This window comes from Scyliorhinus torazame, chromosome 12 (assembly GCF_047496885.1).
Source record: "Scyliorhinus torazame isolate Kashiwa2021f chromosome 12, sScyTor2.1, whole genome shotgun sequence".
Lineage (NCBI taxonomy): Eukaryota > Metazoa > Chordata > Chondrichthyes > Carcharhiniformes > Scyliorhinidae > Scyliorhinus > Scyliorhinus torazame.
This window is the reverse complement of record NC_092718.1, coordinates 38,021,027-38,036,289: the sequence shown is the minus strand read 5'-3', so window position 1 is coordinate 38,036,289 and position 15,263 is coordinate 38,021,027. Positions and strand designations below refer to the sequence as shown.

Here is a 15,263-nt window from a genome sequence, read left to right as displayed (position 1 = left end):
GGATGCCCAAGGCTCCACTTGAAGGATGCTTCCAAGCATAACATGAAGGCCCTAAACATTGATTATTGCATCTGGGAGTCACTAGCTAACAACAGCGGAAGATAGCGACACCCCATGCGGGTTGGCATGCATCGCCACGGTGACCGGTGGCTGCAGTGGCTTGAGACAGGTGCCGAAGTTGCAAATGAGAACCCACAACAATAACTCAGAAGCTTCATGTATGGCGCTTATGGTAGAAGCTGCCTCTCGATGATTGGCCTCTTCAGCCATCAGGTGCGCCACATGTCGACACCTCATTTGAAATGGATTGTTTGCATAAATTGGAAAAAATTAACAACTAAAGAGTTGGGTTTATTATTTCATTGTTGTATTAGAATTAAATTATTGTTGTGACAGTAATGATTAGAGACATATTTATGCTGTAGTTCTTTTGTTGACAAGGAACTGATTGAACTGGTCCAAACCTTTTCTCCTTACTTTGAGCCCTGTTCGGTATCAGAGGGTGGAAACGTTCATCCTGGCCAGCATCACCAAGGTTAAAGGGGCAGCACAGTAGCACAGTGGTTAGCACTGTCGCTTCACAGCACCAGGGTCACCAGGTTCGATTCCCGGTTTGGGTCACTGTCCGTGTGGAGTCTGCATGTTCTCCCCGTGTCTGCCTGGATTTCCTCCGGGTGCTCCGGTTTCCTCCCACAAGTCCCGAAAGACGTGCTATTCGGTGAATTGGACATTCTGAATTCTCCCTCCGAACCCGACCAGGCTCTGGAATGTGGCGACTTGGGGCTTTTCACAGTAACTTCATTACAGTGTTAATGCAAGTCTACTTGTGACAATAAAGATTATTATTAAAGCAGGACAAGCTGTCGCATATCTAAATTTCCTGTGTGTACGCTCTGGAAGAAATGTGCCACTAGGGGCTGGTTTAGCACACTGGGCTAAATCGCTGGCTTTTAAAGCAGACCAAGCAGGCCAGCAGCACGGTTCAATTCCCGTACCAGCCTCCCCGAACAGGCGCCGGAATGTGGCGACTAGGGGCTTTTCACAGTAACTTCATTGAAGCCTACTTGTGACAATAAGCGATTTTCATTTCATTTCATAATGTTGTGGAAAATCACAGGAGACGCCGGAGATGGGTGAGGCTCGTGCAGACATCATCCCAAACATGGAAAATGATCCTGACAGTACATTAGCCATTTCCCTCCAGAAACCCGTCTCAAATGTCGAACAGTCGATGAGGGATGTCTTGTGACTCTGTTCCTGCTTACTCCCACAGGTGTGATGCAAGCATTGCCAAACTCTCAGCTGACCTGATGTCAATATACAAAGGAATCCAGAACCTCAGCAAAGAGCAACAAAGAGCAAAACTGACCTTGGAAGCAGAAATAAAGGATGTTGAAGGGCAGGTTAAACAAAATATGATCCTTTACATTTAATGTGCAACGTACGCCAAATAAAGTAGCACCAATAGGCCCCAGGGTCCTTCATAATGGTGACCACGAAACCATTACCGATTTTTGTAAAAACCCATCTGGTTCATTAATACCCTTTAGGGAAGGAAATCTCTCTCCATGCCTGGTCTGACCTACATGTGACTCCAGACCAACAGCAATGTGGTTGTCTCTTAACTACCCTTTGAAATGGTGTGGCAAGCCACTCAGTTCAAGGGCAATTAGGAATGGGCAAAAATGTTGGCTTTGCCAGCGATGCTCCCATTGCATGAAAGAATATGTTTTGAAAAATATTATCATATTTTCCTAAATGTGCAAAATAATAGAAGGCAGGATCCTATTTGGAAAAGCAGTTGAAAATGGGCAGCTTCTAGATTTAGTCATCCTAATGGTTTCGAACATTATTAACCATTCATTTAGTTTTGTCTAAAAAAGCATACAGATGGTAAAAGATACTGTAGATCTTTTAATGAGTTGGACAAGCACACTGTGGGTCCTCGAATCTTACCATATTGTTCCAAATGTCAGGCTCTGGCTAAAAACTGGTGTGTAGTTCTCCAGCCGCACTGACCAGATTTCTGTCCATGTCTTGAGCCTCTCTGAGAAACAAAACCTGAGTGGATGGTCAGCCTGGAGGAGCGAGCCCTGACCGGGCCGGCTCCCCACAGAGACAGGGCGCCGTCTTTACAGGGTGCCCCAATTAGCACAGAAACTGGACGGCCGCAACTGCTAAAACATTAAAATGTGGTTCTCGCCCTTTATGGGCATGAACCTTGTAACGTCCTTGGCGAGGGGAAATTGGAAACGTGACCTCGCCCGTATTTTCCACCCTCAGCGCCGTTCTCTTTGATGGCAAATGTGGTTGAAAATCGTCCTGTGTATGTGAAGACTGTTGAACTAATTTAATTGCCAACAAATACTGGTCTGAAGTAGATGATGCCCAACCAATCACGCATTCTGATATTTTTTTTAAATGGTGCCATTTTGATGTGTGCTACTTGTTTCCACCATTTCCATCAGAAATGTAGCGTTGGGATTGGCTCTGCTCTGATGCTCAGAACTTGTAGTTTATGGGGTAGAGATTAGACCTCAGAGTGAACAGGTGAAAAATGGCAGCCACAAGACCATGCAGGAAAGCAGACCGATGTTCATTTCTTATCATAGAATCCGTACAGTGCAGAAGGAGGCCATTTGGCCCATTGAGTCTGCACCAACCCTTTTGTATGGACACCCTACCTAGGCCCCCACCCTATCCCCATAACCCAGTACCCGACCTAACCTTTGGACACTAAGGGGCAATTTAACATGGCCAATTCAGCTAACCTGTACACCTTTGGACTGTGGGAGGAAACCGAATCGCCCGGAGGAAACCCACACAGACACGGGGAGGGAGTGCAAACTCCACACAGACCGGAATTGAACCCAGGTCCCTAGTGCTGCGAGGCAGCAGTGCTACCCACTGTGCCACCATCCCACCCTATTCTTCAAATGGGTGAGCTACCAGTGTCATGCACTCCCACAGGCAGCTCAGCCATTTTATTGAAATCGGTTCCAAGGACCTAAAGCTGGGCAGACAATTTTTATCGTTAAATCTAGAGTCAGGGACTGAGCAGACACCGGGTGAAATGGACTGAGGTTCCCTCTTCCCTAGACTCTTATTGTGGTTTGCTCCAGAAATTAGATGGATCTGACTTACATTAAAATTACTTATCTGTGGAAAGTGAATCAGCTTTATACCAGCACTGCAATTCTAATGTAAAACAAGCTGGTTACCCAGCTATATCTCCATCTATTCATGCTGGTTGTTCATTCTTTGGAAAAAGGCAAACTTCACCCTCCGACCTGCCGGGTCGGAGAATCCCACCCCCAATTTTCAAATGGGGGGGGGGGGGCGCATGAATCCCGCCGGCTGCCGAATTCTCCGGCGCCGGAGATTTTGCGGGGGCGGGAATCGCGCCGCGCTGGTCGGCGGCCGCTGGTAGTGGCCCACCCAGCGATTCTCCAGCCCGCAATGGGCCGAGTGGCTGCATGTTTTTTGCTTGTCCCGCCGGCGTAAATTAGAGTAGGTCCTTACCAGCGGGACCTGGTGGCGCGGGTGGCCTCTGGGCTTCTCGGGGTTGGGGGGGTGGGGGGGGGGCACGGGGGATCTGGCCCCAGGAGTTGCCCCCACGGTGGCCTGGCCTTCGATTGGGGCCCACCGATCTGCGGGCGGGCCTGTGCCGTGGGGGCACTCTATTCTTCCGCACTGGCAGCTGTAGCAGTCTGCCATTGCCGGTGCAGAGACGAAGCCCTCTGCGCATGCGCTGGGATGACGCCAGCACACGCTGGCATTCCCGCGCATGCACCAACTCGTGCCGGCCATCGGAGGCCCTTCGGCGGTGGTTGGCGTGGCGCCAAGCCCCTTCCCTGCCGGCCGGCGCGGCGCAAACCACTCCGGGGCCGGCCTAGCCCCTGAAGGTGCGGAGGATTCCGCACCTTTGTGGTGGCCCGACACTGTGGTGATATACATCACTGTAAGTACACAAAGGGTTCATGTACATACACTACACCTAGCTAGACACTAGAGGGAACACCCGAGACATGACACACAGACAGTCAACCAATAGGTCAGTAAGATAAGGCACGACCAATTGGCAGTCACGATACACACAGAGGTGACACTACCACAGGGGGGCATTACACCAACCCATATAAAAGGACACATCACACATGCTCAGTCTCCTTCCAGTGGAGACACTCAGTGAGTACAGGGTTGATTGAACATCACACCCACCACGTGGATTGTAGCAGACTGGTTTGTCAGTCTGAGTAGCTATAGCAGGATTAACAGTAGCGTCAAATCCAAGTAGGAAAATTGTTAATAGTTTAATAAACGTGTTAAAGCTATCTCCAAGTCTGAACCTTCCTTTGTCAGAGTGCACATCAAGGAAGCAGCATATGCTAAGTCAAGAGCATAACAAAACATGGTTCCAGGAGTGAACTGTTTCAATCCATATAGTTAAAACTCAGCAAACAGTGACTACCAGCAACAGTAGCCAGGCAAGATGATGTTTGAGATTCTGGTTCCATAGCAGCTCAGGTACCAAGGCAATCTCAGTGAAAACTGGCATTGGTTCAGGCAGAGATTCAAGATCTACCTGGTAACTTCCGACCTAGATGGTGTAGCGGATGCAGAGAAAATAAAGCATCTACTTAACACTGTGGGTCCAGAAGCAGCTGAAATCTTCCAGACCTTCAAATACTCAAAGGGGCAAAACAAGAGCGATTTCCAGGCAGTCCCGGACAAATTCCAAGAATTCTGCGAGGAACATACAAGAAGAAAAGGTAAAAGAGACGCCAAAACTCACCACGAGGTAGGCTTGCAGCAACGAACGGCAGTTTTGAATTGCAGCCACCTTGGAAAAGGTGCTGCACATGCGCAGTTGCGCAAAGAACGCACAGAACGGGAAGGTCCGTTTGCGTATGCGCGAGAAGCCGTGCATGCGCAATTGCGAAAAAGGCCCCAAGTAAAGGAACAGTGATCTGCGCATGCGCAATCGCTTTCTACGCACACACGTCACACGTGTTGTGACGTCAGAGGCCCCTGGACCACGCCCACTTAAAGGGGAAATGTCCCAAAACACAGAAAAAAAATTTAAAGCCGTAAAACCGGATTCTTTCACCTGGAACGACAGCACAATGCCTGAAATTCGACCAGTAGCAGAAAGTACCCTCCACAGAACCCTGCAACAAGCAGTAAGCACCGCCCAAAGAGATGGTACAGTCCTTGAAGACTATGACTCAGACCTTGAAATCTTCTTTGGACATCGAGAGCCCAATGCCAGCTCCGACACAAACCGTGATGATATGGTCCTAGAAGACAACGACTCAGACGAACATTTCACCTTGGGTGGCTACCCCAGTACCAAATCCGAACTGCAACTACAGGGGTTGTACATTGAAGACCCCGACAACAAGTTCTTCGGATTTGAGGATCTTTAACCCAGCAGATATGACATCCCGAATCGTGAGTGCAGGATTATGCTGCGGCCTGACACCAAGAGACAGAGAGCGTTACAAGCCCACAGAGAGCGGCCTGCTGCCACACAGAGAGTGGTCCACGCACCGCGAAGGGTCCAAGCCTCCACAGCGAGCTCGTGGACAGACTCCACGATAGAAGCAATGCAAGACTCCAGAGCGCAGTCCTTGCATCAACAAGAAGTGATGACAGTTTCCACAGAGAGACCAATGCACTATTCCACACAAGGAACGCTGCAAGATTCCACAGAGGGAGTGATACAAGCCTCCACAGCGAGCTCGTGGACAGCCTCCACGATAGAAGCAATGCAAGACTCCAAAGCGCAGTCCTTGCATGAACAAGACCATGAGGGTCTAGCAACCTCCTCTGAGCAACCAGCAGCAGACAATGCAAGTCTGCCACGCTCAAGTGAACAACAGAAAGACTATGACAGTCTACCCCGCTCCAGTGAACAAGAAGAAGACTCTGACAGTCTACCATGCTCAAGTGTGCAGCAAGCAGACTGTGACAGTCCACCCAGATTATTTGAGCCACCAGAAGAAGACTCTGACGGTCTACCCAGCTCAAGTGAACGACAAGAAGACACTGAGGCTCTACCTACTGTATGTGAGACAAGTGACGACGGCATCCCACTTCCCATACCAGATGTGCAACGTGACAGACCTCAGCTAGAATGTACAGAGACACTCGACAATCGCAGTGAGACTACTGGTGACTCCGGTGACACCACGTTACTTCAAACCTCATTCGCTCGCGCCTCTCCACAAGCAAATTAATTCCTGAACGTTTTGACTCCGGATGGGGAGCATCAAGAAATCTCAGCTGACTCAAGTGAACCTGCAGTGACTCCGGGTGGGGAGCATCAAGAAACCAAATCTGATTCAGGTGAACCAGAAAGGGCTCCAGACGGGGAGCATCGACAAACCAAAACTGACTTTGGTGAAACTGACCAGACTCCAGACGGGGAGCATCGACAAGCCAAAGCTGATTCAAGTAAGCCCGACATGACTCCAGACGGGGTGCACCGCAAACTCAGTGACGGCACGCTCAAGGAGACAGCAGATGCCACAAAGCACGCTAACACGAGTAACTGTGCGAAGGACTCGTATTATACACAGAGTGTGGCCCTTGAGCGCAGCAACCACGGCAACAAAATCAACCAACACAACTACAACATCAACGACAATAGCAAGAAGCGTATCAAAGGCAATAACGTTGACAACAAGCACGACAAAAACAACACCAATGGAACTAAGGCTGGTTCGACATGGTACAACTCTGTCCATGAGGGACACTGTTACTGCTCAGCTCAGTACAATGACATGCCATGGCAGGACGATGCATCTTACCAATTCACGTTTGCTGCACGACCAACAGGCAACCTGGCTTTCAGGACAAATGCCATCAAGAATTACCACCACAAGCATCGAAAGAAAGGAAAAAAGAGTCCAAATCAGACAACAAAGTGATGTGACCACTTCTTGGTTCCTTCAGCACAGGACACTGATGGTGTTTACAATGCAATGCCACCATCAACATCACCAACTCAACAACCAAACAAGAAAGCCACTCGACCATAATAATTAATGAACTTTGGACTCATGCATATGATTTGGACTTATTGTTTAATGATCACTGTTATCATAACTTGTACAGAGTTTCACTCATCTACCTAGTTTGTTCAATTTTCTTTAACACTGTACAGAAAATATGTAACACGAGAAATGGGGGGATGTGGTGATATACATCACTGTAAGTACACAAAGGGTTAATGTACATACACTACACCTAGCTAGACACTAGAGGGAACACCAGAGACATGACACACAGACAGTCAACCAATAGGTCAGTAAGATAGGACACGACCAATGAGCTGTCACGATACACACAGAGGTGACACTACCACAGGAGGGCATTACACCAACCCATATAAAAGGACACATCACACCTGCTCAGTCTCTTTCCAGTGGAAACACTCTAGTGAGTACAGACACAGGGTTGATTGAACATCACACCCACCACGTGGATTGTAGCAGACTGGTTTGTCAGTCTGAGTAGCTATAGCAGGATTAACAGTAGCGTCGAATCCAAGTAGGAGAATTGTTAATAGTTTAATAAACGTGTTAAAGCTATCTCCAAGTCTGAACCTTCCTTTGTCAGAGTGCACATCAAGGACGTAGCATATGCTACGTCAAGAGCATAACAAAACAGACGCCGGAGTGGTTCACGCCACTCCTTCCCGCCGGAGTTGCCCGCCCCGCTGATTACGTCAGAAACCCGCCCCGATACATCCTTGGAAATATTTTTCATTGGCCCCAATTAAAACCCCAGCCTTTATACTCCTTGGATAACACAGGACAAGTGTTCCTGTGGAATTCATCTGACACTGTGGATATTGACAATGACGAAGTCAACAAAAAAAACAGACTAGCTGGCGTTTGACTCATTCGGTAAAGATAAATAAATGAAATCCTTGTGGAGCACAAAAGAAAATCAGCTGTAATAAAAACAGTGTGGAGAGAAAAGCTGGAAATACTCAGCAGGTCAGGCGGTGTCTGTGTAGAAACAGAGTTAACGTTTCAGGTCGAAATTACCTGTCATCAGGAGGTCCCAGATTCCTGTGGAAAATACTGTGCCAAAATGGGTTGGATAAGTGCGAGCGCATGTAATGTCTGGTAATATCCTCCATCATTGACTGGAAAGTCTGAGCCATAGCTCTGAAATTCTAGGGAAGAACTTGCCGGGGAGGGGGGGGGGGGTTCCGGGTACCCACAAAATTCTGATCTGATCCCATCTGGAAACCCAGAGCCAGGGTACATTAGATATCTTGCTGTGTGCTTTGTTCTGCCAACTGCACTCACCTCAGCTCTGCAATCGGTTACAGTTCCAAAATGGTTTTTGACACATTTTGCTTATTCATAGAATCCTTAAAATGCAGAAGGAGGCCATTTGTGCCTATCGAGTCTGCATTGACCTCCAAAGGAGCATCCCAACCCAAGCCCACTACCCCTGTCCTATCCCCGTAACCCCATCTAACCTTTGGACACTAAGGGGCAATTTAGCATAGCCAGTCCACCTAACCTGCACATCTTTGGACTGTGGGAAGAAGGGAGCACCCCGAGGAAACGCACGCAGATACGGGGAGAATGTGCAGACTCCACCCAGACTGTCACCCAAGGCCGGAATTGAACCAACCTGGGTCCCTGACGCTGAGAGGCAACAGTGATAGTTCCATAGTGGCAAAAACTTGGTTCCAACTCCATCTACAAGTTTGCTGACGATACGACCATAGTGGGCCGGATCTCGAATAACGATGAGTCCGAATACAGGAGGGAGATAGAGAACCTAGTGGAGTGGTGTAGCGACAATAAACAAATCCAATCCAATCCAATCAAATCCGATAACCACTATACCACCGTGTTGCCTTGGTTGTGGAATTCATATTCTACAACATTACACCGGCCATATTTTGGGGGGGAATTTCACTAGTCAGCACCTTTGAGCATCAGCATCTATGTACGACTGAAGTACTTATCTTTCTTAATTGTGACAGTGGTTACATTTCAAAATGACCCCATTGGCTGTAGAGCGCTTCGGGACATCCTGTGGTTGGTTATGAAAGGTGCTATCTAAATGCAAGAATTTCTTTCCTTCTGTTTCCTCACTGTCAGTCCGCCACCCTTCACAAATCCAGGAATTCCAAAACTGATGACTTTCTTTCTGGCACCTTGATCACATTCCAAGTGATAGTGCCACGACATTGATAATTAAAAGTCATGCTCCACCCCCCGCCCCGCACTGTGAATATTTGGTAGCTGGTCGGCGTAAATATTCCATTTACAATTGCTTTTCCAAATAAGATCTTGTTTTCTGTTATTAAAACAGTGTTTCATCAATTTGCTAAATGGCTGTTTGATGCCACTGACACTGCTTGTGGTAAAGCTCTAGCACAGGACTAACCGGTTCTTTGTCTTTTACTAATCCTCATGTCTTACTTATGTATAAATCGTCAGAATTCAGATTTATTTCATCTTTAAAAATTGCAATTAATACCCTATTATTAGGGATGAAGGTCTCTGGGGAGAATTTCCACGTACTGGTGGTAATTTTAACTTTGGGCGACACCATATCAGGTGTCCATTAGACAGCTCTCCAGATTCAATACTGTCCATTTCACACTAATGTTCAAAGTCAAAATTAGCCACATTGTGAGTAAAGGATTCTTCCGGTGGAACACAAAAAAAAAGTCATCATTCAGGTTCCACTTGGGTGTTGTACACGTAGCCTGTCACTTCCCTGCAGTACTGAGGGAGCTGGAGTGGGAATCTTTTGAATCAGACATTAAACAGAGGTGGCTCCATCTGCCTTTCTTAGGTGGAAATATTAAGATCCCTTGGCAATCTGAGAAGCAGATGAGGGGAGTGCTCCCCCCTGCCCTAGTCAACAGTTAGATCTCACCCATCACCACCTGGCCATTTATCTCATAGTTGCTTGTCACACTTCGCTGCACCCAATTTGGTTGACTGCCCACATTAGGACAGTGACTGCAATTCAAAATAATTCACCCGCTGTGAAGTGCTTCTGAGGATGAGAGGTGTACTATGTAAATACAAGCTCTATCTTTCCAACCAGACTTTCCTCGATGAATTGTACAGTTGGGTCCTTGCCCCAAGTGCAATGAGAGAGAAATATGTCCCATTTATGTTTTAAGTACATGGCTTCAAAAACTGTATCTGAATTATACATTTGATTCGTTCTTCAACATAGATATAAATATATCGGGATTGGGGGTGGAGGGGGATTGCTGGCAAAGGCAGCTGTGTGGTTGTGAAGCAACCCCAAAAGAATTACATTTAATTCATTCCAATGTTTTAGTCCCCGCCTCTCCTAAAGGAAACAAATTTTGACCTTTCCCACCATTAATAAAAACCTACAATAATTATTTTGGAAATGTACTATGAGACATGAGGTCATGGTTGACAAAATGTTTAAACGGAACCAAAATATCGTCACCATGTAAACATTTCTCCTATCGAGAACTGTACTTTTTGTCTGAAGTGTCTCTTTAAAACTTAATCACTTCTAAAATTGTGCTGAAACGGTTCCCAGTCAAACTCAACAGCTCCACCTGAAACTGACTGTTTCACTTTGAAGTGCGGAAGTCTCCTTTGGCTCAGTTGCATTGCGTTGCAGTATTGTTAACTAACCCTTCTGAGAATTTTAGCACCATTTAACCTTGTAGAGTACAATTTTGAATACATTCATATAGTTTTACAATTTCTGTGAATGGTGCATTGTTCAACCACTCTGTGTAAATATTTAACACAAGGAAATGATTACATTTCTGTGGGGAAAGTTTCTAATATTGGGGCATAAATTATCATTACTGTTTATTTAATGAGCAGAAAGGAAGTCTTCAGATTGGGTCCTTATTCCGAAACTTAAGTCTGCGCAAACTGCAGAGATCTTTGTGGTGCTGCAAAGGAAAACTCAGCTTTAATCACAGGCTGTGGAGAGGTATAAGTATCAGAATCTGACAGCATTACCACTGATTCCCACAGGGGCTCCCTCAATCTTCCACTCTAAATTCAGCAGGAGAAAGCCTGAAAAACTTGCATTTGTATAGCGCCGTTCACAACCTCAAGACAGCCATTAAATACTTTTAGGGTAAAGGTAAAGGTAAAGAGAGGCACAGTAGCAGGGAGGCACAATAGCACAGTGGTTAGCACTGTTGCTTCACAGCGCCAGGGTCCCCGGTTCGATTCCCGGCTTGGGTCACTGTCTCTGCGGAGTCTGCACGTTCTCCCCGTGTCTGCGTGGGTTTCCTCCAGATGCTCCGGTTTCCTCCCACAAGTCCCGAAAGACGCGCTGTTAGATAATTTGGACATTCTGAATTCTCCCTCGGTGTACCCGAACAAGTGCCGGAATGTGGCGACTAGGGGATTTTCACAGTAACTTCATTACAGTTTTAATGTAAGCCTACTTGTGACAATAAAGATTATTATTAATAAAGTTGCCATAGTCCCAGGTGACCATCAGCCGCCTTCTCCTTTGAGGGGGAGAGCTGACTGGTGGTGATTTAACCTGAGGGTCACCACACCTCAGGCGAGGGGCAAGGTTGAATAACCTCAGGCAGTACGGCTTTTAGAGTACAATAACATCGTAATGTAGGAAACACAGTAAGGCCCGGCAAACACCAATGTGATAATGACCAGGTCATCTGGTTTGTCCTGATCTTGGCTGAAGGACATTGGGGAGAACTCCTCCTTTTAAGTAGTGCCATCAGGTCTTTCCACCTCAGTTTGATGCCTCGGTGAAGGACAGCACCGCTGACTGAGCGGCATTCCCTCGGTTCTGCACTGGAGTGTCAGCCTTGATTATGTGTTCGATCCTCTGGAGTGGGTCCTGAACCCACAACCTTCGCCAGAAGGGGCAAGAGTTTTAGCAAATGACCCACCGTTGATCCCTGTGGCATTGACAGAAATCCCAGAGGAACCGCAGAATTTCCTGTGGAATCCCTGTCTCAATTATCCACACTGTGTCAAGTCAGTGTTATGTAATAATAACCATGAAATTGGGCGGCACATGGCACAGTGGTTAGCACAGCTGCCTACAACGCTGAGGACCTGTGTTCAAATCCCGGCCCTGGGTCACTGTCCGTGTGGAGTTTGCACATTCTCCCCGTGTCTGCGTGGGTTACACCCCCACAACCCAAAGATGTGCAGGTTAGGTGGGTTGGTCACGCTAAATTGTCCCTTAATTAGAAAAAAAAATTGGGTACTCTAAATTTAAAAAATAATAACCAGAAAAAGGAAATAATTCAGATTAATTTATTCTAATCATGACAACTGCTCAAAACATTTGCATGAAAAAGGACACTTTTTGATTTACCCTGAAATCATTCAACATTTGGAAGAGAAATGAGCTCAGTTGTGATTTATTTTTCTTCACCAATTTCCTCCCCCTCTTGATTACTCTGATTGCTGAGATAGTGTCCCACAGGTTGTTCTCTGGTATCTTGCTAAAGGGCTATAATGTATGTGTGAAGTACACTCAGTAGTAAGTGAGCAAGCTATTCAGCAACAAATTTCAAAATGACCAAACTCAGAATTGCTGGACACTCAGGAGCAGAAACCATGGTTGACTTTCCCCTCCTGAACCTGGGACATGTCGCCATCATTTTTCTGTGGTCTGGGCTGTTGGAGGTCTCCAGTGGGCATTGGTTACCAGTGCTTCTTTGGGGAGGCTGCTTTTTGCATCCTTTCTGTCCCTGGGCTCACGACTGTTCGGTGTGTCTCTGCGCAGAGGCCCTGAGCCCTGCCCGGTGAACCAGACAAAGGTGCACTTATGTCTGTGCTGGTATCTGCATGGGCAAGGCCAAACAATGCCTCTTTCATGATGCCACCCTCCTCCTCTGCTTGCCGGGGTCCCTGCACAAGTTCTCAACGTAAATGTGAAGGAGCAGGAACGGTGATTGTTGAGGGAACGCAGGAAAAGAGAGAGAGAGAGAGATGAAAGCAGCTGCCGGAGGTTGTGCAAACTGCAGAGTGATACTGGAGTGGGAAGGAAATAGAAAGGAGGATACGAGAGCGAGATATCTGTGGAACCCATCCTCCAATCTCGCCAGTGCCCAGAAGTCTGAACCCGTAACAGCCTCTCCGAACAGGCGCCGGAATGTGGCGACTAGGGGCTTTTCACAGTAACTTCAGTGAAGCCTACTTGTGACAATAAGCGATTTTCATTTCATAATGTCCAGGACTCCCTCCTCGAGGAAATGGATGTAGGCTGACTCTGCCCATGTGCCCATCTGCTTCCTCATATTCTACATCATTTGCCACAGAGGATGGAAGGGGGGAGGGGGGGGGGGGGGGTTGCTAGTGGGAGCCATTATGTTTTCACAGTGTCATGTCATGGAAGAATAGTGAGAGTTGTGGCAGAAATGTGGGAAGTGGGGGACGCAGTAGAGTAGGAGAGGCAGAGTGCCTACATAGCATCAGAGGGAGGTGTAGTGTGCTGGTAGACAAACAGAGAGGGCAGGTCTCTGAGCTGTGGGGCTACAGGCGGCGCAGAGGGGAAGATGAGGACAGTGCATGCTTTGATTTACGAGCCCTACCCACAGCAACCTTCTGTGCCCATTGATTCCCCCTGTCGTGCCTGCTGTGCTCTGTCATTGGCCTCCTCTGCCAACTCTTGCCACTTACCTGGATCCTCTTCAATATCTGCTGTGGGAGCAGCAAATCCCTCTTCCACCGGATAAGACCCCTGACCACTAAAACTGCAGCATCTGAGCACTCGAAGTGATGGGGCGGGCTGTGACACCTCCTTAACATCTGTTTCAGGCACATCTGCAGCCCCCATGGCAGGCTCCAGAATGCTGCCATCAAACTATACCTTCCCGTGAAGAGGGGCAAGGTTGCCCTAAATAACGTCATGGTCACACTATTCCCAGGGTCTTGACCAGGGGACATGCCAGTGAACAACTGGAGAAGTAAAGCTGTAACCTCACCTATTCAATGTTAACGAGACTTGGGGACAATTTTCCCTGCTTAACGGCACCTGTATATTCAGGCTGTTGGTGGTGTCATATTCAGCACCCTTAAATGAGCGTGGTACAAATCCCACCCCCTTATGTTTATTTTGCATTATATCGATCTTTCAACAGATTTCCGAACTTTTAAAGAGAGTTGAGGAATATATTCGAGAGCAACAAATAAAGATTGGGTTTACTGGGGAACAAAACAGAGAACAGCCCCACCTACTGGATATTAGGTGAGTGCCTATCCTCCTGCTCCATCGCTGTGTGACTCGGTAAATCTCAGGGGTGATTTACAAGCACTTGGCCATATGGTACCCAGGCGATGCCCTGAGTGCCCACCCAACAGCGCCCCCCCCCCCCCCCCCCCCCACCCACCACTTTTTGTTTGGTGACAGTCGTCAAGAATCCTGCACCTTCTCATCCTCGCCCTGTGCTCAGAGCTCTGCAATGGTGGACCTGGCTGTACAGCCCGCAGGCCCTGCTTGTGTGAGGTTGGGAGAGTTTTCACAATGAAGAGACACGAGCGAGCAGGGTGGAATACAGAATTGCTTTATCACGGATTCATACTGGAAAGAAGGAGGCCATACAGCTCACTATACCTGCGCCAGCACAAGCGAACCTGGTGGGTCTTTGTGGTCGCTTTTCCTGATGGCAGCTTTTTATTTCAACGTTTGATGAACTGAATTCAAATTCCAAAACTTCCATGACGGGATTTGAACTCGCGTTCTCTGAATTATTAGTCCAGGGACAGAACCGTCACACAGCCCAAGCAATATGTCCCTATTTAGTAGCTGTGTGAGAATGGCACTGGGTAAGATGCGACCCACGGCGATGCATGATTCTTCTTGGCCAGAAATTGTCACAAATTATCTTTCAAAGGATGAAGAGCATAACTGAAGACATCAAGGATCAGGTTTTATCCAGTTGCTCCCGTTTGGAACAGAAACTAGCTAGAAAGGAGCAGGAATTGTTGCATCAAATAGAACTGATCTCATTAACGGTGAAAGATAAAACTGTAAGTATTTCATTAAAGAGCAGAAAAATGAAATTTGTAGGGTGTTGGACGCCATTTGGGAGGCCTTAGTGAAGTCTTCATAATCTTAAGTAGGTTAACTGGTTAGCACTGCTACCTCACAGCACCAGGGACCTGGTTTCGATTCCGGCCTCGGGTGATTGTCTGTGTGGGGTTTGCACATTCTCTCCCCTATCTGCGTGGGTTTATCCGGGTGCTCCGGTTTCCTCCCCCAGTCCAAAAGCGTGC

General features: G+C 47.4%; 1 protein-coding gene across 1 annotated transcript in view; it reads left to right on the top strand.

Annotated features, from left to right (window-relative positions):
• The window catches only part of LOC140387323 (protein FAM81A-like), a 65,239-nt gene that overhangs the window by 45,151 nt on the left and 4,825 nt on the right, over positions 1–15,263 (top strand). Inside the window, 3 exon segments of the mRNA XM_072470251.1 lie at positions 1,274–1,403; positions 14,129–14,235; positions 14,882–15,017. Of these exon segments, the coding sequence (XP_072326352.1) occupies positions 1,274–1,403; positions 14,129–14,235; positions 14,882–15,017 (373 nt within the window).